The sequence below is a fragment of the Chlorocebus sabaeus genome, chromosome 26, assembly GCF_047675955.1.
Source record: "Chlorocebus sabaeus isolate Y175 chromosome 26, mChlSab1.0.hap1, whole genome shotgun sequence".
Lineage (NCBI taxonomy): Eukaryota > Metazoa > Chordata > Mammalia > Primates > Cercopithecidae > Chlorocebus > Chlorocebus sabaeus.
Window position 1 is genome coordinate 40,666,828 of NC_132929.1, and position 22,401 is coordinate 40,689,228.

Consider the following 22,401-nt stretch of genomic DNA (forward strand, 5'->3'; position numbering starts at 1 on the left):
CCTTCCTTCCTTCCTTCCTTTTTTAGCAGATACAATGAATGAACTGCAAGCAAACTAAAATTCTGTTATTAAAAAAAATCTTTTATTAAAATGCTCCTGGAAGTGAGCAAGTGGTATTGCATAGTTTGTTCACATGGCAGTGGTACACACACACATACACACACAAGTGGCCTGGAGAAAAAGTGCAAAATCCGTAGCTGGCCTGTGGGTCGGGAAGCCTGGCTAGGACTCCAAGCATGTGGTCTTGAGTAGTTCACAGCCCCGCTCTGACCTCAGCTCCTCTATTTACAGAATGAGACTGAAGACTGGGTCAGAGATGCTGTTTGCAATACAACAGCAGTCCTGAGACTGCTGAGAGGGGAAGAAGCAGGCTTTCAGGCCCAGAACCCCCTTCCCAATCCTTCCACCCACCAGGGCCCTCTCCTTTCCCTGCTTATCTGCTAAGAGTCTGTGCAAGACTTCCCTTGGACCTGGCGTGTGGTAAACAAAATCAGACAACTGCCACACTGCCTGCCTTGGAGAACCTTTTCTTGCCAACGGTGGGATCTGAAAGGAGTGTCTTGATCCCATGTCTGAGCCATGGTGTCCTGGTATAAGCTGCAGTGACACCACCAAATAACATATGCAAAAATTTGCTTTATTAACCCAAAATGCTTTAGGTTCTAAAGTGGGCTTTGAACACTCAGACTCATTGCTGAGGGTCCTGCGTCCTGCCAAACCAGACGACAAACGGGTATACTGTGTTTCCACCTGCAAGGGAGCAGGCCCTATAGCCCCTGGATGGGTCTGATGCTGCTGTGAGCTCCCTGGAGCCCTGGGTAACTCACTGGAGTGACAACTTTCTTCTGCAGCCTGGATCATTAAACTTGACGGAGCTTGTCCTGAGGTTCTTTGGACAGAGTCTTTAACAGTGGGAAAACACATGGGGAATCTGTCTGCTGGTGAAAGAACTCTGGGGCTCCTTACATTGGACAACCCACAGCCCCCTCCCTTTTATCCTCATTGAGACATCAAGTGTTGGAAATACCCCTTCCTGGGGCTGCTTCGCCCCACCCAGGCTGTCCATTGGATTATTTTAACTAGATTTTCCTTGAATAAACTGTGGGGTTTGTAGCCTGGGCCTTCTGTGAAGTCAGCAGATGACAGGAGGGCCAGGCTCTGGCCTCTGAAACTGCAGCTGCCCTGCCTTTCCCGTCCACCAGGGGGCACAAGGACCCCAGGGCTGTCATTCTGCAGGTTCTTCTCAGGCCTGACATTGACAGAGCTATCCACCTAGACGGTCCTCTAAGGGCCACAGCTGGCCCAACTGTAGCTGGAGCAGGAAGGGCTGATGGCAGCAGGATGGACACTGCAATTTCTTCCTACTTAAGGCTGAACCCAGGTCTCTGGGTTGTCACAGTGGCTGTTTCCCTCCAGGGCCACAGATGCGGTGGTTACCATGAAGACCAAGGCCTGGAGGGAACAGAAGCAGCATCCCTGCCTGCCACTGCAGCTCGCACAGTGAACTGAGTGTAGGGACACTGCTTGGTGCTGGAGGTGGGGTCTGCTGTCCATCAGAGGGAAAAGCCGGTGGTGAGAAGCCAGCCCCTGCCCCGCTGCAGTCCTGTCCACCCACCGAGCCTGGGGTTCCTGGGGAAGGGTCCTCAGAAGATCTTGAAGCCCTTCAGGAGGGTCAGGGTAGGCGCCTTGCGCTTGCTCTGGGCCCGGGATGACTTCACGGTGACCAGCTTGGCCTGGGCCACGGTGGGCACCTCCTTCAGGCTGACAGTGGAGAGTGTGTTGAAGGTGCAGCTGGCCAGCCCATGCCGGGCGGTGAGTGGGGCCTGGTGGGGCAGGGCCCTCTCCTCGGAGATGAAGAGGGGCCGGGTCAGGGGGCTCTTCTCCAGCTCCCGCCGTGCCTCTCGCACTGCCTCATGGAAGACGTGCTGCACGTGCTCAAAGTCCAGACAGGCAGAGACCTCGAAAAACAGGCACCCAAACCTGCCTGCCAAAGCCACACCCTCTGCCTTGGTGACTTGCCTGGTGAGGAAGCAGGGTGAGGCAGGGAGTTAGGAGCAGGCTGTGCGAAATCAGGCAGACCAGCTCCTATACCTGGCGCCCCATGGACTAGCTGAGGGGCCTGGGGTCATCTTCACCTCTCTGAGTCTCAGCGTTCTCATAGGTACAATGGATTACTGACCTCTGCCCCTCAGGGTTGTTCAGATTACGAAAGACAATTTGTTTCAAGTGCTTAGCACAGTACCTGGCACAGAGTCAGTGCTCAATAAATGGTAGCTGATGTCACCCAAGCGAGAATTTTGGGATGAGGATGAGGGTAAGAAGCTACTCCAAATCCCCTATGCTAAACCCTGCCTGTGACTGGAGGAAGCAGGCCATCTTCCTGCTTCCAGCCCCATCTCTTCTCTACCCCAACATGGGTCCCTGGGGCAGGAAACGGGCCACCCACAGCTCTGGCTTGTGGGATCAGCTCTAGAGAGAAGCAGTCGTTTGGATTGAAGGGTTAGACCACAGAGGTGACTCCAGAAGCCTGTGGTTGGCAGAGTTCTCAGGGCTCCTGAGGTGTTCTGTCTGCCTCTCCAGGACAGAGGCAGGAGAGGGCAGGGGTGACAACATTTCATGGTGAGGAGGGCAAAAGGAGAGAGGGGGCAACACCTATTCTGGCTTGGTCCTACACCACCTCCCGTGAAGGGAGGATAGAATATCCAAAACTTGGGAAGGTCGTGGAGGTTTCTGACCTGAAAGCCATGGGAATTGAGGTGGGAGAAAAAAGAAGACTGGCCCTTGCGTAGGTCGGATGTCTAGAAGAGGGAAGAGACGGGGGGGTCCTTGAGGTCTTGGGGCTGAGATTCCACTGGCTGCATCTTCCTGCCCTACTGCTGAGCTGTCCCACTGCTCATTCCCGAGGGTAATGGCACAGCCACTAGATGAGAGGAGGCACTCGTGGGCCATGGCGGGAGAAGTTTCTGAGCCCAAGGCTGATCTGGCAGGAGCACGGGCTGAGAGTGGGCTACCTGCCCCGGGTGCCACTCCATGGTGGGGGGAGTCTCAGAGAGAGTGAGTGACTGGGACAAAACGAGTCAGAGGCATGGAATCTATTCCCCACCCAGGGCTGGTTTCTGCCAGTAAGCTCACTGCTTCCTGAGGAACCGTTTTGGAAAGAACACTTGCTATTATGTGCTTTTATGATGAGCTTGAATCTGCAACTTCGTCATTGTGGGGGCTTGAATAATGAATTTTCACAAACACAAACCCCGTGTGTGTGTGCATGTGTGTGAGTGGGTGACAGAGGCACAGAACATTGTTCTTTTTCTTATTTTGTTGCATCCTAGTGAAAATTTTATCAGCGGCTTGGGAAGCACCAACCTAACCCAGATTTTACCCTTCAAACAGTGAGACAGTCATGGGAGACAATGACCAATGCTCAGCTAAAAGTTAGACTTCTTGTGCTTCCCAGAATCTCAATCTACTAAACTCGGGACTTGATCGAAGAATGAAATAGGAATACATTGCCCTAAGTTGTTTTTAGGGAACGGGTGGGATCAGCTTCATTTGAGCATGTATTCTTTGTTATTTGCTTCCAAACCATTTTAGACAATCCCTTTGGCAAAGATTGGGGTCAAAAGAGTGATTCGTAGTTTTTTTCCCTGTATTGAAACTGGCCTACTCACAATCCAGTTTTCTTTTTTTTTTTTTTTTTTTTTTTTGAGACGGAGTCTTGCTCTGTAGCCCGGACTGGACTGCAGTGGCCGGATCTCAGCTCACTGCAAGCTCCGCCTCCCGGGTTCCCGCCATTCTCCTGCCTCAGCCTCCCGAGTAGCTGGGACTACAGGCGCCCGCCACCTCGCCCGGCTATTTTTTTTTTGTATTTTTAGTAGAGACGGGGTTTCACCGTGTTGGCCAGGATGGTCTCGATCTCCTGACCTCGTGATCCGCCCGTCTCGGCCTCCCAAAGTGCTGGGATTACAGGCTTGAGCCACCGCGCCCGGCCACAATCCAGTTTTCTGACCCCTAAGAGGGTCTGCGATTCCTCAAAGACTACCTTCAGCAGCTTTCAGATCACATGACTTCCCTCATTCACGGAGACACAATTTGCCTGGGTCTGAGGGCTTGGCCACCTTTTTGAAAGCCTCTCACCATAGTCCCCCTTCACAGCCCCACACCTCTCTTTTTCCCACTGCCCATCTGACCCGTTCTAAACAAAGGGTCCCCTCCTTGTTAACACCAGTCAATGTGCCCTCGGGGCCTAGGGAAGCAGGACAGACCGACCGTGAACAAGGAGGGATGAGTGGCTGGTGGAAGGGGCTATCCCTTGCAGGTAGACTGGCCACAGATGACAAAGGTCAGTGCTGGAGAAGTTCAGTGGCATTACTCATTAAGTTTAGGCATCACAGTGTCAAATGCCTCAGGGCCAGGCAGGCAACTTGAATGTGTGGAGAGGGTGGAGGTAAACCACGGGGAGTGGCAAGGCCTGGGGTCGGCTGGAGAGAGCGTGCCCCACCTCAGAGCATTCCAGTTCTAGGTCTTTTAAGACACTATGCCAGCCAAGCAAAATATGGCTGCAGTATTTTTCAGTAATGCGTCCTCTGGCCCAGTCTCTGACCTCTGATTTGAGTCCAATCCTTTTTAAGAGAACCTGCCGTCAGCCCAGTCAACCATGGGAGTAAGTGTGGGAGGCTGGGTCTGGGTGAAGGGAGAGCCGGTTGGACTAAAGCAGACACCTGACCAAGGAGCCAATCAGAGCCTCTCTCCTTAGAATTGGAATCGGGCACTAGATCAGTCAGCTGCTAGGAGTGGGGCCGGAAGGTCAGGATAGACTCAGGCAAGAAGGGTGAATCCAAGAGAATCCACAGAGACCCAAGAGGGAGGAAGGAGTGGCTGCTCTTCTGACTTTCCTGTGTGACCCAGAAACCTTTCCCTTCAAGTCCTTGGCTGCCTGGAAGACCAACATCTACAATACCTTTATAACATAATCCCTTTGGCCGGGCGCAGTGGCTCATGCCTGTAATCCCAGCACTTTGGGAGGCCCAGGCAGGTGGATCACAAATTCAGGAGTTCAAGACCAGCCTGGCCAACAAGGTGAAACCCCGTCTGTACTAAAAACACAAAAATTAGCCAGGCATGGTGGCAGGCACCTGTAATCCCACCTACTGGGGAGGCTGAGGCAGGAGAATCACTTGAACCCAGGAGGTGGAGGTTGCAGTGAGCTGAGATGGTGCCACTGCACTCCAGCCTAGGTGACAGAGTGAGACTCCGTCTCAGAAAACAAACAGACAAACATATAATCCTTTCTACCTCAGTTCAAGGGGATGACTGTTCTTAGCAGCCCACTAATCCCTGAAGATGCCACCTGCCCTTATAAGTGAAGAAAGCGAGCTCTGGAGACAAGGGCCAAGCAGGCCATGCTCACCTGTACTGAGCCATGTCCAGCTTATTGCCTAACAGCAGGGCAGGGACGCTGCGCTGTGTCTCCTTCGCGTGCAAGGCAAGCAGCTCCAGGTAGCTGCTGCTGCTATCGAAGCTCTGGCGGCTGTCGACACTATACACCACCAGGAAGGCATGGGCCCAGTTCAGGTAGCGCTCACAGTTCCTGGGGGTGTCCTGGGGTGAAGGAGAGAAGCCCCACCGGGGGGCAGAGGAGGTTGGGGTAAAGGCCTTCACCTGAGCCGTCCAATCCCACCTCCCCACTCCCCGGGCTTTGTATATTGTTTCCCAGCAGAGCCCTTTCAAAGGGGCACTTGAGTGTGGATTTGGCTTGGTGTGAAAGGAGACATTGTCTCATGAACCTCCCTCCCACCACCCAGCCAGAGACTTGAAGACCTTGGCCCCTTGGGCCCAGAGCCAAAGACTCTGGCATGGTCCCTACAGAGACCTGGCTGTCCCTGGGCACCGCTGGTTCTGGGTTGGGTTCATGCTGCCCCTTTGGCTTCTGAGAGTAACTGGCGTCCAGCCTTGGCAGGGGGTGGTGAGGACATGGGTGGAGACTTGCGTGTGGGAGAGACCTGGGCTAAGGGGCTCTCACCAGGAGCATCTGTGTAAACAGGTGTGTACCTGCTTCCTCGTGTGCACAGGCACAGAGCCCCACAGCACAAGATCTCAGAGCAGATGCCAGCAATCATCATGTCTCTCCAGGCCCCGTCCCATCCTTCTCATTTGGCAAAGAAAGGATTCAGACCCACAGAGATCAAGTGCCTTATTCAGGGTTACACAGCAAACCTGAGCTTAAAAGGCATCTAAATGCACATCTGAGGACTCGCACTCTGGGCCAGGACTTCTTAGGAGGCCACAGTGACTCGCAGCAGTGCATAGGTAATGGAGGTAATGTTACCAGGTCTGCAGTGTCCATGACCCTCAGGTGGACAGGCTGGTGGTCCACGGTCTCCTCGGAGCTGTAGGTGTCCTCTACAACACAGATGGTTAGCCAGGTCAGACACAGTGCCTTGGGTGTAAGTTTGAGCTTCCCTCTGTGCTAGACCCATGTGGCCTTGAGGTACCTTAGGAGCTGCTCTGGGGCTGGGACCACTGGAAAGTCCTTGGTTCTCACAATCATGGAGGCTACAGGCAGACCCTCCCACCAAGGAGATGCTGCTCCACCTGTAGGACTCAGCATTAGTGGTTACTCACAGACCATGGCTTGGGGGCGGGACTGTGTTCTGGACCTACACACAAAACCAGCAGGATAGAGTCAAGTGTGTGACCCCTAGACCCTGTTAGCAGCACAGGCTGGCTCAGGAGCAGCACTGCTAGCCCCTCTATCCCAGAACCCCAGTTTTTCCCACCTTCTTCCCTTCCGACCACCCTCCTGCCCTCAGTGGGAGAAAAGACAAGGGAAAAGAGAAGTACATGATACGATGGAAGGACGGCAGTCAGACCCCCTTTAGAAGTTCCAAGAAGGTTTTACAAACAATCCTTGTCAACATGACAGCAGGGGAGTCAGTCTAGTGTAGTCAGAAGTTTTCAGTTGGAGAATGGGTTATTAAACCCAATGTCAGCTACTTTTTAGCTTTGTGACTTGGCCAAATCACTTCGGCTCTCTGAGGCTGTTTCCTCATTTTAAAACAGGAACACTATGATAACATTGCTAACAGTTTCCAAGCATTTCCTCTGTCCCAGGCGCTGTGTTAAGTGCTTGACATTAGCTCATTTAACAGTCCCATCTCCCAGGGCTCTGTAAGAACTGGATGGGCCCCCCTGGGCATGGGGCCTGGCTTACCACACATGCCTGGTGAGGACAGTGGGAACCATGGTTCTCCAAAGTTAAAAGGGCAGGATCACATTCCCAGGTGATTTTTTTTTTTTTTTTTTTTACTTTTGAAATACTTTACACTGACATAGAAGTTGTAAAATAGTACAGAGTTCCTGTGTACTCTTCACCCAGCTTCCCCCAGTGTCATCACCTTACATAACCACAGCCCAATGATCAAAAAGAAACTTACATTGATACCATACTATGAACCAAACTAGTGACCTTATTTGAATTTCTTGAGTTGTTACTCACTCTCTCTCTCTCTCTCTCTCTCTATATATATATATATATACACACACACATATAGTTCTCATGATCTCAAATCTGAGAAGGCAGCAAGTGGCCAGGCACACAGAGGACCTTGCAGCCATGTTGGCAGTCATTCTCCACAATCCCAATCTGTGCCTGTGTCATTGGCCCCCATGTGTGAGTGTACTTCGTTATTACCTTTCCCTAGGTGTCCCCTGCCCCTAGTGGCCCTAAAGAAGACCCCTTTTGGCAGAATTGGGATGGTCTCTGCCCTCCTGGCAGCATCCACTGTGAGAGGGCACACTCCCAACCCTGGCTGAATTTATAGTCAAACACGTCTCTCTGAAGGCTACTGGCAGCCAAGCCGGTCTGGACACACTCCAGGTCCACTAGCATCCAGCATGAATCACAGACAGCTTCTTGTCCCCAGCCTGCTTTGGGGACTTGGATAAATAGCTGCTCTTATGCAAAGACAAAAAAAATCTAATGGAAACTATGTTCCAAATGTTTAACTATATTTAGTCCAAGAAGAGCTGCCCCTAGTTGCTTACATCTCTTTCAGATCTGTCTTTATTTTCCACTCAAAGATGTCAGAGGCACCCCTTTTAGGGGTTCCCCCCAATGGGTGCAGTGTCCTGCCCAGCCCAGTGAAAGGTGCTAGCCCAACCTTGGTCTCCTGCCGACAGCAGGACAGCCTTTCAAGGTTGCTGTTAGCTCCATTGTAGAGAGATGACAAGGTGAGGCCCAGAGAAGGGATCTCTCCCAAGGCCACACAGCACCTAATCAGCAGTAGGAACTTGAACTCAGGGCTTCTAGGCTGGGCTGTGTTCACATTGGGACTCCCTCACCCCGCGACTGCTCAGTGAATCAGCCTGCCCTCCAGCTCTGCCTGGGCAGAGTACGAGGAAAGATCAGAATCGCCCAGTCCGGCAGGGATGTGGAACATGGCTGTATGAGCTGGAAGAAGCCTTGGTGCTCATACTGTCCAGCCTCCCTTTACAGAAGAGGTGATGGGCCTCAGGGGCTGGGGCAGGAGTGAGGGGCTCCTTTCCCAGTCACAGTAATGTCCAGACTTCCTATCACCAAGTCCCTGCCTCAGAGTACTCTGGTGTCCTTAAATATAAGGGCTTCCTAACACCTGGTTCTAATTAATAGTCTATGGACTTTTGTGCTGAGAGAAGAGTCATTTCCCAAAGTTTTGAATTTGTCAATGTTTTCTTCTCATTCACGGTAATAATTTTTTAAACGGCACCACAGAAGCTCACATCAGAGTGTATATAGGGTGCTGCCTCAGAAATGGTGCCTACATCCTTGCTGGAGGAGGAGGAGGGCAAGAAGAGTAAGAAGCTGACATTCTCCCCTGGCTGAGCCAGATAAGGCACGCTCAGCCCTTCTGGGAGAGGAGAATATTCTCCTGGAGACCCCTGCCCACTCCTGTGGGGCTCAGCACAGGCAAAGCCCTTTCACAGACACTGAATCTCTCAGCTCCTACCAGCTCTAGGAGACATAACCCAGAACACAGTGCAACTCTTACACACTCAGAGCACAGGCTATTGGTCCCATCTTCTAGATGGGGAAACTGCATCTCAGAGGGCCCTGTGCCACACAGACCTCTGACTCCAGGCCCTCTATGACATGAGGCTGCTCCTGGAGGAGAGCAACTGGAGCCATGCCTGGTCTTCCTTTGTGCCTGAGGGTCTCCATAATCTTAAGGCAAATCACTGGACCCTCTCTTCCTCCATGTCTTCACCTATAAAATGAGGATCATGATAGGAGCTCTTTTTTTTTTTTTTTTTTTTGAGACGGAGTCTCCCTCTGTCGCCCAGGCTGGAGTGCAGTGGCTGGACCTCAGCTCACTGCAAGCTCCGCCTCCCGGGTTTACACCATTCTCCTGCCTCAGCCTCCCGAGTAGCTGGGACTACAGGCACCTGCCACCTCGCCCGGCTAATTTTTTGTATTTTCTAGTAGAGACGGGGTTTCACCGTGTTAACCAGGATGGTCTTGATCTCCTGACCTCATGATCCACCTGTCTCGGCCTCCCAAAGTGCTGGGATTACAGGCTTGAGCCACCGCGCCCAGCCAGGAGCTCTTCTTTAAAGGGTAATCCTAAAACCAAAATTTACCCCCACAGTTAAACGCTCATCTACACTGAGGCTAGTACTGTGCTACCTGCTGGAAACAGGAATGAATCTCCATCCTCCAGGCTCACCAAATGAGCTCAGGCTCTCAGAAGACCTAGGAAGGGCATAGAGAGTGATTTTACCAGCACTACTGATGGCTAGCTCTCCGGTGGTGGAGACGTTTATCCACAGAAGGAAAGGTTCTCGTCTCAGTCTCTGCTGCTGCTGCTGCTGGAAACAACAATGGGACAGTGGCCAGAATGTTCAGGCCCTTCTCAGCAGAACCTTCGAGGAGTGGCACAGGCCTCCCAGAGAGTCTGAGGGGAGAATGTCTGGTTGGCTCTCGGAATCGTGGGCTGTCAGTGTAGCGTGAGAGACCACAGGCCGAGAGGACTGACCACTGTGAGGCTGCCCACTTCCCAGACAGTCTGCCCACGCATTCCACTACCAGGTCAGAACTCCAAAATTACTCAATCAGGAGGCTCAAACTACCACTGTAATAGGCTCATCCGGTGGGACCCTGTGACAGTATGGATTGGAAGGCAGGGCGGAAGAGAGACTGGAGGTAAGTTGCCAGGAAAAATACAAGATGCCCAGTTAAATCTGAATTTCAAACAAAAAGGAATAATTTTTAGTATAAGCATGACCCATGCAATATTTGAATTAGGCCGAATATGTCTTTTGAGGCCCTGTCCTTGGGAATCCCCCTTGTCCTTTCCCAGACACCATGTCTGCTTGTGTGCCTTTCCTTCCTGTCCTCCCACCTCACCTCTGTCCTCAGTTTCTCCACCCCATCTCTATTCCATGCTCTGGCCTCTCCCAACACCTCACCGGCCAGCACACCATTGCGTCCTGTGTCCTCCTCTCTCTGGAGCTGACCTCTGCTAACCAAAGGGCCTCCTCTGGGTGACCTTGGCCCAGAGTCCTCAGCTCCTTGGGCCTGTTTCCTCCACTGTAGCACTGAAGGGCTGTGCCAAGGCCTTGGCACAGGGATCAAGCAGAGCTTCGAAGAACAAATCCCTTAGGGACTGTCACCATGTCACCTGCCCTGAATCCCTGACTTACCCATGGGAACCCCTTTGCTCTCTCTGTTTGACACGCTGGGGTTCTGTTTAAAATTTGGAAGAAGGGATTCTGCTACCTAAGGAAAAGCTTTTTTTTTTTTTTTTTTTTTTTTTGAGACGGAGTCTCGCTGTGTCGCCCAGGCTGGAGTGCAGTAGCCAGATCTCAGCTCACTGCAAGCTCCGCCTCCCAGGTTCATGCCATTCTCCTGCCTCAGCCTCCCGAGTAGCTGGGACTACAGGCGCCCGCCACCTCGCCCGGCTAGTTTTTTTGTATTTTTTAGTAGAGACAGGGTTTCACCGTGTTAGCCAGGATGGTCTCGATCTCCTGACCTTGTGATCCACCCGTTTTGGCCTCCCAAAGTGCTGGGATTACAGGCTTGAGCCACCGCGCCCGGCCAGGAAAAGCTTTTTTAAACCAGGGGACTAAATAGTCATGATGTCTCTGCCTGCTCCAACACTGTGATTTGGTGCTGGATTCCAGCCTGAACTAAGGGGTTGGGCACCACTAGTGTAAGGAGCTCTCCCCTCCAGGTGCGGCAGGAGCACCATATCAGGGGCCTGCTACAGGCAGTGCAGGGGGTTTCCACTTGTGTCACAGAGCCTTGGGCTTCTTTGGAGGGCTGTCAGGGGTCCCATGAATGCTTTATTTGATTTGTACGAATGGGGAAAATAATCCAAGACTACAACACCCATTTTCAAAAGGCTAAGTTCATCCAGACACTTTATGGCTCTCAGTGAACAGTTTACAATAGACAAATGTTATACATGTGAGCTTTAAGCAACATTTATACTAATAAAATCCTGCTTTGATTTGTTTTAGAAGGGAATCTAAGCCATTGTGTACAGGAAGCCATTTGAGGAAGGAAAAGCAAAAATGCATTGAGTGCCTACTGTGGGTCAAGTACTATGCTGGATCTTTTACATGTGTTATTTCTTTAATCCTCACAGCAATTCTCTGAGATAAATATTGTTTAATGCCCATTTTACAGATGAGGAAACAGTAGCTCAGAGAGGTTAGCTGACTGGCTCAAGTTTGCCAATAAGGAGCAGAGCCTGGTAGGATTCAAACCCAGCTCTGACTGACACGGAAACATTCCTTTTTCCAATATACCATGACGCAGTGATAAAAACAAGAGTTGTTTTCTCATATAGTTAAAAAACTGGTTCAGAAGCCAGCACCACTAGAGAATTCCTCAAATGTTTGCCCAGCTTTTCTGGAAGAGAACACTGACCATCCTGAAGAATAATAATACCTATTTGTTTCTGAGGTTTTTTTGTTTTTGTTTTTGTTTAGATGGAGTCTTGCTCTGTCGCCCAGGCTGGAGTGCAGTGGCGCGATCTCAGATCACTGCAACCTCCAACTCCCAGGTTCAAGCAGTTCTCCTGCCTCAGCCTCCCTAGAAGCTGGGATTACAGGCACACACCACTACACCAGGCTAATTTTTGTATTTTTAGTAGAGACGGGGTTTCACCATGTTGGCCAGGCTGGTCATTAACTCCTGACCTCAGGTGATCCACCCGCCTCAGCCTCCCAAAGTGCTGAGATTATAGGCATTAGCCACCGCGCCCGGCCTAAGAATAATACCTGTTTGGATGTGGATGTCCTGCTATGTTTATTTTTATTTTTTTAAGTTTCATCATACTTCATATTTTAGGGTAAATCAGCCTTTCTTAGTTCTGTGAATTAGGCCAACCCCCAATTGTCTGGGGTGGGCTGTGGAAGGGGTATTTCTGAGACCTAAAACACTTTCCCCCATGGGCTGGGTCATCCTGGCGGCTTCTCCCTTCTGTCCCCAGACATGCAGTCCTGGTCAGTGCCCACCCACGGGGTAGGTTCCAGGGGAGCACTCCAGGTGGGGCGCAGGCAGCAGAGGGTACAGGGAGGAGTAGTTTCTTACCCAAGTTGGGGTCATATTCACTGATAAACCTCTTGGTCAGAAACTTCACGGTCAGGGCTGCAAGAAGCAGAAAGAGGTTGGCTCCATCTCTGCTGCCATGTCTAGCTGCTGGCCCCTCGTTTTAGGGAGGCCTTATCTAACCTCTGTGATCCCTGACTGACATGAAACTCAGCTCTCCCAGAGAATGAAGCTAGGGAACTGAGGAATTGGTTTGAGAGGCTCAGAAGGAAACCAGAAATATGGGGAACCAAGTGCCTCTAATTGCACTGGGAATTTTTCTTAATGGCAAGGAAAGCAATGAGTGGTGAGCCTAAGGGGTGTTTGTGAAGGTATGAACTTAGGGGTCAGGACGCATGCAACCATTACCCTAGAGTCAGCCTGGTGAAACCTCAACTGAAGGGAGGTGTCGCCCACCCCGGACAAGTCATAGAGATTCTGAAATATGGGACTATTTATTCCAGGCTTTGGCTACAAGCCAAAAACACAGGACGAGCAGAGTTGATCACAGTGGTTGATCCTTGGGAAGGGTATAAATCCCCAAGCGCCTGGGCTTTCCAGGTAAGGTCCAGGTGAGGTCTGTGTCCCGAAGAAACACACTCTGTCCTGGTCTCCCACATCGCAAGTCTTGGCTCTCTCTGGGGCCTCTACACTCATCACGAGTATCTTGGCAGAATGTAAAACTCAAGAATTAAGCTCTCTGGTTCAGAGTATAGCCACATAAAGCAAGGACCAGCCAACTACTACGCTGGACCCTCAAAAAGTAATGTTCACTACTGCTTGTTTGGAAAGAGAGAAAAGAAAAGAAAAAGAAAAACGAAAAGAAAAGAGAAAGAGAGAAGAAAGAAAGAAACAGAAAGAAAAAGAGAAAAGAGAAAGGAAGAAAGAAAGAAAAAGAAAAAAAGAGGAAGGGAGGGAGGGGAGGAAAGGAGGGAGGGGAGGAAAGGAGGGAGGGGAGGAAAGGAGGGAGGGGAGGAAAGGAGGGAGGGGAGGAAAGGAGGAGGGAGGGAGGAAAAAGAGAAAGAGAGAAAAAGGAAGGAAGAAAAGAGAAAGAAGTAAAGAGAAAGAAAATAATGTGATGCTTATAATTCCAGTGCTTTGGGAGGCCAAGACTGGGGTATTGAGACCAGTCTGGGCAATATAGTGAGACCATATCTCTAAAAAAAATAGAAAAATTAACCAGGCATGGTGGTGTGCCTGTAGTCCTAGCTACTCAGGAGGCTGAGGGGGAAGATGGCTTGAGCTCAGGAGTTTGAGGCTGTAGTGAGTCGTGATCGCAACACTGGACTCCAGCCTGAATGACAGAGATACTGTCTCAAAAAAAAAAAAGTGATACTGTGAATAAAATCCTTAAAATTCTTTCCTAGGATTCATAACAGTGTCAGTTTGCAAACGAATACTCAGGGAATACATATTTTAAAATTTAAATTCTTTCTTTTATGTAGTCACTGGCTAAACGGTACCAGTTACAGAGCTACGGATAACAATCTGATTTTCAAAGGGCAAATCTTTCAGAGGAAGAGGGTAATCTCTTCTGTAGGAAAACCACACTCAGAGTCCCCTCTCCGACGGGAGTGGGGCTGGCTTCAGAATCAGAGTAGGCCCCCAGCGAGCCTCACAGAACACTGGGGAGGAAACCCACAGCCAGCTGAGCTTGGGTTGGCCATCAGTAATGGCTAAAACTGGAAAAACAGTCAGTGGAGAACCCCCTCTGCCCTCCCTCCTTCAGCCGGCCAGGAGTGGCATAGTTCAGTGTTGACACAAATTATCTCAATGGAAGCCCAAGATCTTGGCTCATCAAGGACAATCCCAGGCACCTGGAACCATAACCCAATGTGTTTCCAGAAAGTTGAGAGGGGTCTGGTTTGAAACAAACACATTTGATAAGAATGCACAACTTGTCCCAGAATCCCAGGGAATGGGAATGGGAGTTGGGGAGTGGACCTTCCCTGAAAAATCTCAACAGCTAGTGATTTCACCAGCTCCTTTCCACGGGGAGGGGGTGTGGAGGGGGAGGAGTTGGACGGGAAGTCTTTCCCGAAGCCTAATCAGGGAGTAGCAAGGCTGCGACTAAGCTCAAAGAGGCGCCTTGGACGGAGGGGGCGGGGGGGGGGGGGGGCGTTCAGTGCCCAACAGGTCCCTTTAGAGTCAGTCGCCAAGACTGACTGCTGGCCCCAGGGGAGGTCATAGGGTTAGGGGTTGGAAAGTTGGTGGCAGGGCAGACCGATCCATAAAGGACTCCGAGACACAGAGTAAGAGAGAGGGGAGAGAGAGCAGGGTCACTGACACGGAGGACAGAGACAGTGGGAAGACACAAAGGGAAGAGGCAGGCAGGGAACAGAAGACAGAGATGCAGGAGCAGAGCACAAAGCCGAGAGAAGAGAAAGCCTGGCAACAGGGAAACTGAGGCAAAGAAAATCACGGTGTCTTGTGCGACCCTCCCGGGTGAAGGAAGCTCCCTAGGCCAGTGGAAGAACCTGCCCCCAAGAGCAGAGCGCACTGTCCCCCCCACCCACGCCCAGTTCCGCACCAGGCGGCACAGGTTTCCCGGCACCACTCACCAGACTTGCCAGCCCCGCGGCGCCCCAGGATGGCTAGGTTGACCTCGAGGGGCGTGCTCTGAGGCCCGCTGCCGGCGCGGGGTTTTCCAAACACCGAGGACATGGCGACGCCCTGGACAGTCACGCAGGTCTGCGGCCGGTGGGCCCCGCGCAGTAAGCCCGCCCGTAGGGGCGCAGGAGAGCAGGACGCAGGCTTCCCTGGCGCGCGCGGCCCCGGACCCGTCGGCGTCCGCGCCCTCAGCCCCACGTCCAGCGGGCTGCCACCCCGTGGGAAGGAGGGGCCGGTGGAGCCTGGCGGGCGGGGCCACCCCAAGCGCCACCAAACTCCTTGTAAGGTCTGCCGAGCCCCCCGCGGGGCGCGCTCACCCGGCTCTTGGAGCCGGGAGGGAGCTCCGGCCGGCCGCGCCCCCACCGCCAGGCTGGGCCTCGAGGACCTGGCCCGTCACCCTCATGAGTGCCCCGGACCCGGCTGGGAAGGAGCAGAGAGAGGGAGCCTCAGGGTTAGGGGGAGAGAGGAAAAGGATGTTTGCACTCTTCCCTGAACCTCCCACTCAATCTCTTTTCACCAGCAAGAAAATCCACCCCTCCCTTTGTTCTACCAAGCCAGCCCCGCCTCCTCCTCCAGGAAGCTTCCTGGGTTCAATTCCAAGCCTTGCCCTTTCTTTAGCTCAGCCTTGGCACTCTATATTCCCAATCACATTATTCTGCCCTTTCCTGTGAAGACTCTAGAGGCCTCACTGCAGAACCCATTCAGAATCCAGGCTTCTGGGAGAGGTGGCGGGGCAGAGAGAACCCCTTACTAACATTTCAGGGCCAATATGGATTCAGCTTCAAGAAACCTAATCCATTCTGAATTACTGTTTCTCCCTAATGGGAGCTAATGAGTTACATGTGTTTGTGGCCTGTTGTGTAAATGGGGTGTTTGTTCTAAAACCTGGCACCGCCTCTTGCCTACAGCAATTCTGGGATTGGTGGTGAGCCTGGCATGGGTCACCTGGTCATTCCCCTTGGGACTCAGGTTAAATCTGGTCATACCAAAGACAGGGCAAATGGCCCACACCACGAACCTGTACACTTAGGATCTAGTGCTAGCTCCTTCCCTAGAGTGATCTTGGGCAAGTCACCTTGCTTCTTTGGGCTTTGGTGTCCCCATCTATAAACACTAAAGGAAGGGGAAAATGAGGCAAAATAGAGAGTGACAGAATCAGCCCTGGGCTCCAGGCCTGCATACATTCTAGAACCCTGTGAGGCATCTCTTCTGGAGTACACACCAGGTTAGAGTGGGGAAAGGCACGGGGGCCTCAGAGACCTGTCACGGCAGCCCTTCTCCTTCCCCTTCCCCCAGATGGTTAACTCATCTACCCACCCACCCACAGAAGAACCATGGAAAACCAGCTGTGCAGGCAGGGCCCAGGGTCAGAGCTGGACGGTAATAACGACTCTTCAATGAAGAACAATTATTTTCCTGGCCAGGACATGAATATTGACTCAGCCTAGTTGTGTTTTGGGGAAATCATGGTAAACCAGCTGTGTTATTAAGGTATCGGGTGGAATTTGTTTAGGTTACACTCTCAGGCCAGAATTAGTCACACAGCTAATGGCAAGGGTTTTCCTTTGAGTTGTAGGAGTTGAGAAAGTGGGATCCAAGTTCCAGTCACATCCCTGGGCTGGCCCCGTCCTGTGAAGACAGACTGGTTCCAGATGGGGCCTGTGGGGATAGAATCAATCTCAGTGGAAGACTGCTGGAGACAGGGCTAGCTGTGGTCCTGCATGGGCCCAACTGCATGTAAACCTAAGCTCTGCTACTTCCCAGCTTGTGTGATGCTGGGATGTTACTTGGCCTCTATCCGGTCTCAGTTTCCTCATCTTTAAAACTTGACCAACCAGGAGATGGGAGCTGCAAGATTCTAGCTCAGTCTGAGGGTGAACTCTGTAACCATCTGACTGTCCATAGTTAGAAGGGACTGTCTTTGGTGGAACTGAACCCCTCTCCCCTGACACTGGCAGCAACCAAGGGGGTGACCACTTCAAGGAAGTGTTGTAGAGGAGACTCCTTTATGACTTGCATGATGCAGTAAGATGACCCTTATTTCTCTTCCAGTTCAGAGATTATTTAAGCTGGTGGCCAGCTGGTTACTGGGGCCCTCAGCTGTTACAGCTCATTGCTCAAAGTCTGCCCCTCCTCTGAGGCTTAGGAGGAAAACAGTGCCCACCTCATGGCTGTGACCCATCCCTTTCTCCATCCCCAGTTTCCTCAGCTAGGGGCTGCTACTGTCAGACCCTGGAATAAGCTACTTTGCCCTTCCGGGCCTCAGTTCCTCATCTTTAAAATAGGGACAAGCCTGGGCAACATGGTGAAACCCTGTCTCTACAAAAACATATAAAAAAAATTAGCTGGACATGTTGGCGTGCACCCATAGTCCCAGCTACTTCAGAGGCCGAGGTGGGAAGATAGCTTTAGCCCAGGAGGCGGAGGCTGCAGTAAGCTGTATTTGTGCCACTGCACTCCTGCCTAGGTGACAGAGTGAGACCTTGTCTCAAAATAAAATAAAGCAGGGACAATATCAAGAAGTATATTAGATAGCATGTGTCCTATCCAGACCTTGGCCCATGTCCCAAGAAAGTAGAGGTTAGTTCCGTCTACTCCTCTGGATATAAATAGCACACATTTCTCATCCACCTACAAAGAAGTCACAACCATTTAGTGACCAGAAGTTTGTACACTTCAGATCAAGAGAGAGGTTATTCTGCTAGGGCAAGTAACGCAACTCTCCTTACCCTCTACCACCAACCCCCATCAAGGGTCTCATAGGAGGCCCCCGGGCACTCAAAGTCTAGAGGATGTGGCACCAAGCCCAGCAGTGGGCATATAGCAGGTGGTCAATAGATATCTCTGTAGTGAAGGACTGGAGCAAATATAGGTCTAGACATGTAGGGCCTGTGAGGTTTTTCTGATGGCAGCATCTACCCTTGCCACCCAACCCCCAGGAGCCCTTTCATATAAAGCTAAGCTTTTGGTCCCCTTTTGTGATGTGGGTGCCTCTTGTGGAGGCACAACATGACAACCACTTCTGTGGTTGTTGAATGATAAATTCAGATGTCAAAGCTGAACAGAACCTTAGACGGCAGATTCAAATTCCACTTTACAGATGAAGCACTGTAGCCTGAAGAGTTTGGGTAGCTTTTGTAAGTCAGTGGTGGCACCGGCATCAGAGCCCAGGCAGGAATCCTGACTCCCAGTCCAGTGCTCTTCTTCCTCCAGGTCCAGGCAGTACAAGCCACTCACTACTCTATGTGCGGAAACACCTATGTGCATGAGTGGCAAGGGCCAAGGCATTCCCATCAGACTTCAGAGAGTGGGGGTGTCTCCCAGGGTAAGGGTTATATCTTTTCTGTCAGACCGGAGACTTCCACAGGTTAGCGCCCCAGAGAATCTACTTAACAGACGCCTACTGTGTGCCAATCACTGTGAATACAGGGATGAACAACACTGGGTCTGCGCTCTAGAAAGGCTCAGAGTCTGAGGCAGGTTCCTTTCTCCTTTCTTTGCCCCCATCCCCAACCTCACACAGTGTGGGGGATGCAGAGTGGAGAGGGAGGTTGGTGTGGGGTCGAGCAGGGCCTGGGAACTCTGTGGGCTGCCCACAGCCGGGATAGTTCCTTGTCCTCTCCAAATCCCAGAGGGACACTCAGTGTCCAGGAGGAGGAAACTCTCCCCAGCTGCAGGCAACACCCCACTGGGGCCTTGGGGGCGGGACCAAAGGGCTGATCCTCAGCCCAGCCTCAGGAAAACATGACCCCCCACCTTGGATGACCCTCTCCCCACTGCCTGGCTGCTGGAGGTGGAAACTGGGTGTGTGCCCGAGCCCCAGCCCACTCAAGGCAGGGCTAGACTTGGAAAACATCAAGCCAAGAGCAAACTTCAGCCAGGAGGGGTTTGCGTTCCCTCCTCCTCCTGCTCTCAGGAGAGGGCCAGGCAATGGTTCCATCTAGTTGTGTCTGCCAGTTACTAGGTGTTTGGAACAGGCCATTTGGGAGGGAACTGTGGTCCCAGGACTATGCAGCAGCCCCAGCCCCCTGGGAGTCAGCCCTTCTCCAGTCCTGTCCCCAGCAGAAGGCAACTGTTTCCCTGCCCTGAGGCAAGGCTAGTGCAGGTGAGGAGTGGCAGCTGGGGTCAGTGGGCATGGTTTGATTCAGGCCCACATCCCCATTCATAACCAAGGAAAAGCCTAGCTCATTTCTAAGCCTTTCTTTCCTCATCTGTGAAATGGGAACAGTCAGACACCCTTTCCCTACCACTAAGGCCACCAGCAAGGACACCGTCAAGACCCAGCACTGAGAGCCCACTGGTCCCCAAGATTGGGACTGTCATGCCTGCTGCCTGGACATCCCAGGCCATTTAGCCAATATCTGGCCTCGGGGAAAGAGAGAAGCTGGCAGAGGGCCTGGGATAGTATTCGTGGGGACTCCTGCCCACCCATCCTCCCATCTCCTCCTCCTCTTCCTGTCTGGTCCCTGGGGTAGAGAGTCAGAGATATTTCTGGCTGCCTCCTCCAGGCCTCTGGCTTCCCAGGCTCACACAAGTGGTCCCCACATCCCATCACTGCTTTGATGGAGTGAACTGGATGAGAGTTCCCTAGCAGGGGAGGCACATTCGTGTTGGTTCTGCAGATTCATACGTGAGGATCTATGCATATATATCCTAAGGGGGAGAGAAGTTCCCCTGCCTCTTCCCACCTTCTACTTGGTCATTGCAAGCCCCTCATCCTCCCTAAGAAGGCCTGCAGGTAAGGATGGGACAGCTGCACATCTGAATGGCAGATACCATTTTACATATGTCTGGGCCTCAGTTTCCTCACCTTAGAATAAGGTAGCAGGAGGAGATAATTATTAAGCTCTATTCCATCCCAAGCTCCATTTTGGGACCCATAGTTTTAGCTGGTCACCCAGAAAAGTTCTGTGTAGTGGGAAAAGTGCCATGGAGTGGGCAGCAGGAGGCCTGGGGCTGTCTGCCTCAAGCTACAAGACCCTGAGCACCTCCCTCCACTGTAAGTGAGAGGATTGAACCATATGAGCCTGAGGTGCCTTCCAACTATGCCCTCCTGACACAAGGCGACTGCCCAGCATTTGTAGCACAGAGAGGCATCAGAGCACAGTGGTATGGCCCAGCACTTTGGGAGGCCGAGGTAAGTGGATCACTTGAGGTCAAGAGTTCAAGACCAGCTTGGCCAACAAGGTGAAACCCTGTCTCTACTAAAAATACAAAAATTAACCAGGCGTGGTAGTGCATGCCTGTAATCCCATCTACTCTGGAGGCTGAGGCAGGAGAATCGTTTGAACGCAAGAGGCAGATCACACCAGCCTGAGTGACAGAGTGAGACTCCGTCTAAAAAAAAAAACCCCAAACCAACGAACCAAACAAAAAAAAGCCACCACCAACAAAAATACAGTGGTATAGCCATACCCTCTAGCGGTCCCCAACCTTTTTGGTGCCAGAGATTGGTTTCATAAAAGATAGTTTTTCCACAGACGGCGGAGGGGAGATGGTTTCAGAATGATTCAAGCATATTACATTTATTGTGCACTTTATTTCTATTATTATTATATAATGAAATACTTATACAACTTGCCATAATGTAGAATCAATGGGTGCTCTGAGCTTGTTCTCCTGCAACTAAACAGTCCCATCTGGAGGTGATGGGAGACAGTGACAGATCATCAGGCATTAGATTCTCATATGGAGAAGGCAACCTAGATCCCTCCCACACGCAGTTCACAAATAGGATTCACCCTCCAATGAGAATCGAATGCTGCTGCCACTGATCTGACAGGAGGCAGTGCTCAGGCAGTAAAGAGGATGGGGAGCGGCTGTAAATACAGATGATGCTTCACTTCTCACCTCCAGCTGCACAGCCTGGTTCCTAAGGTCCGTGGCCCCAGGGTTGGGGACTCCTGCTTTAGAATCAGGCTGGCTGCATTCCAGGCCTAGGTGTGCCACTCTCTGGCTATGTGACTAAACCTCTCGGCACTTCAGTCTCTTCATATATGAAATAAGGCCATTAATTTCTAATTCATAGTGTTGCTATAAGCAATAAATGGATAATATCCATGGGGGAAGAAATGATAGTATCTACTCCTAGGAGTGTTGCAAGGAGTTAATATAAAGTGCTTACAATAGTGCCTGACACATAATGCAATTAAAGTGTTAGCTATTATTTTAGGAAGCCCTTCTTCCCATCCACAGGCCTATGATCCCCTAGGCAGCCCCAACTCCTTTTCCCAGGATCTGGAGCCTCGAAGCAAGTGTGGAATTCCCATTCCCATCCTAACTCAGGGGCTTTATGGGATGCTCATCTGCAAAGCAGGGTTGCTACCTTTTCCATTTTTCAGAGAAGAAAATTGAGACTCAAAAAGAGATTGGACTGGCCCAGAGTCAGGGTCAGAAGCCCAAGCCAAATTAAAACTCTGGTCCTGGACCCCAGTCTGGCCCAACGTATTTGCTCCATTTATGCCTTGTTCTCCAACCTGCCTGTCCCACTCCTCTGAGCTTAAGCGGTGAGATGGGTATTCATTCCGTCTCAGCGACTTCCTAGCTGAATGACCCCGGACAAGCTACCTAAACTCTCTCAGCCTCAACCGGGATATTTCAGATGTTGTCCCAAGGCTGTGAAATAGGTGTTATTATTGGCCCCATTTAATTTTTTAATTTTTTTTTTTGAGGCAGAGCCTCACTCTGTTGCCCAGGTTGGAGTGCAATAACACGAGCTCAGCTCACTGCAACTTCAGCCTCCCGAGTTCAAGCTATTCTCGTGCCTCAGCCCAAGTAGCTGGTATTACAGGCACGTGTCACCACGCCCGGCTAATTTTTTTTTTGTATTTTTAATAGAGACGGGGTTTCCCCATGTTGGCCAGGCTGGTCTCGAACTCCTGACCTCAGGTGATCCACCCTTCAAGGCCTCCCAAAGTGCTAGGATTACAGGCGTGACCCACCATTTCTGGCCTACTGGCCCCATTTGTAACATGAGGAACAGTTAGGACACTCGCACGAGGGCACACAGCTGGAAAGATGCAGGTGAAATGGGTATCTCCCTAGCAGCCCTCAGTGCGCCGGCATGCTGCAGGTGCACGGCATATGGTCACTATTATTACCATTTCTTCTAAGGAAATGAATGACCACACAGGTCTCCAGATGCCCTCCGGGCCCGGAGCCATACAGCCTGCGGGCCACCACATCACATGAGCCGTACTATCTTTAGCCAGGGAGAGATA

General features: G+C 51.5%; 1 protein-coding gene across 2 annotated transcripts; it reads right to left on the reverse strand.

Moving 5' to 3' along the window:
- Positions 1-59: 59 nt before the first annotated feature.
- Positions 60-15,714, reverse strand: RASL12 (RAS like family 12). Of its 2 annotated transcripts, XM_008016262.3 has the most exons (5): positions 15,133-15,713; positions 12,575-12,631; positions 6,326-6,399; positions 5,408-5,598; positions 60-2,019 (listed from the first exon to the last, which is right to left on the reverse strand). In XM_008016262.3, the coding sequence occupies exons 1-5, from the start codon at positions 15,233-15,235 to the stop codon at positions 1,644-1,646; spliced, it is 801 nt and encodes a 266-aa protein (XP_008014453.1). In that variant the 5' UTR covers positions 15,236-15,713; the 3' UTR covers positions 60-1,643. The 2 variants fall into 2 exon arrangements, with proteins under 2 accessions (XP_008014453.1, XP_072868334.1); XM_073012233.1 differs by lacking the exon at positions 12,575-12,631 and having other exon boundaries at positions 15,133-15,714.
- Between the last annotated feature and the right edge of the window lie 6,687 nt (positions 15,715-22,401).

What these genes read in the sequence shown, in the direction of transcription:
- RASL12 (XM_008016262.3), bottom strand. Translation starts at nt 15,235, where the DNA reads ATGTCCTCGGTGTTTGGAAAACCCCGCGCCGGCAGCGGGCCTCAGAGC. An exon ending in CCGCGGGGCTGGCAAGTCTG is followed by an intron (nt 12,632 to 15,132) that starts GTGAGTGGTGCC and finishes TGCTTCTTGCAG; the next exon opens with CCCTGACCGTGAAGTTTCTG. An exon ending in CTGGACATGGCTCAGTACAG is followed by an intron (nt 2,020 to 5,407) that starts GTGAGCATGGCC and finishes CTTCCTCACCAG; the next exon opens with GCAAGTCACCAAGGCAGAGG.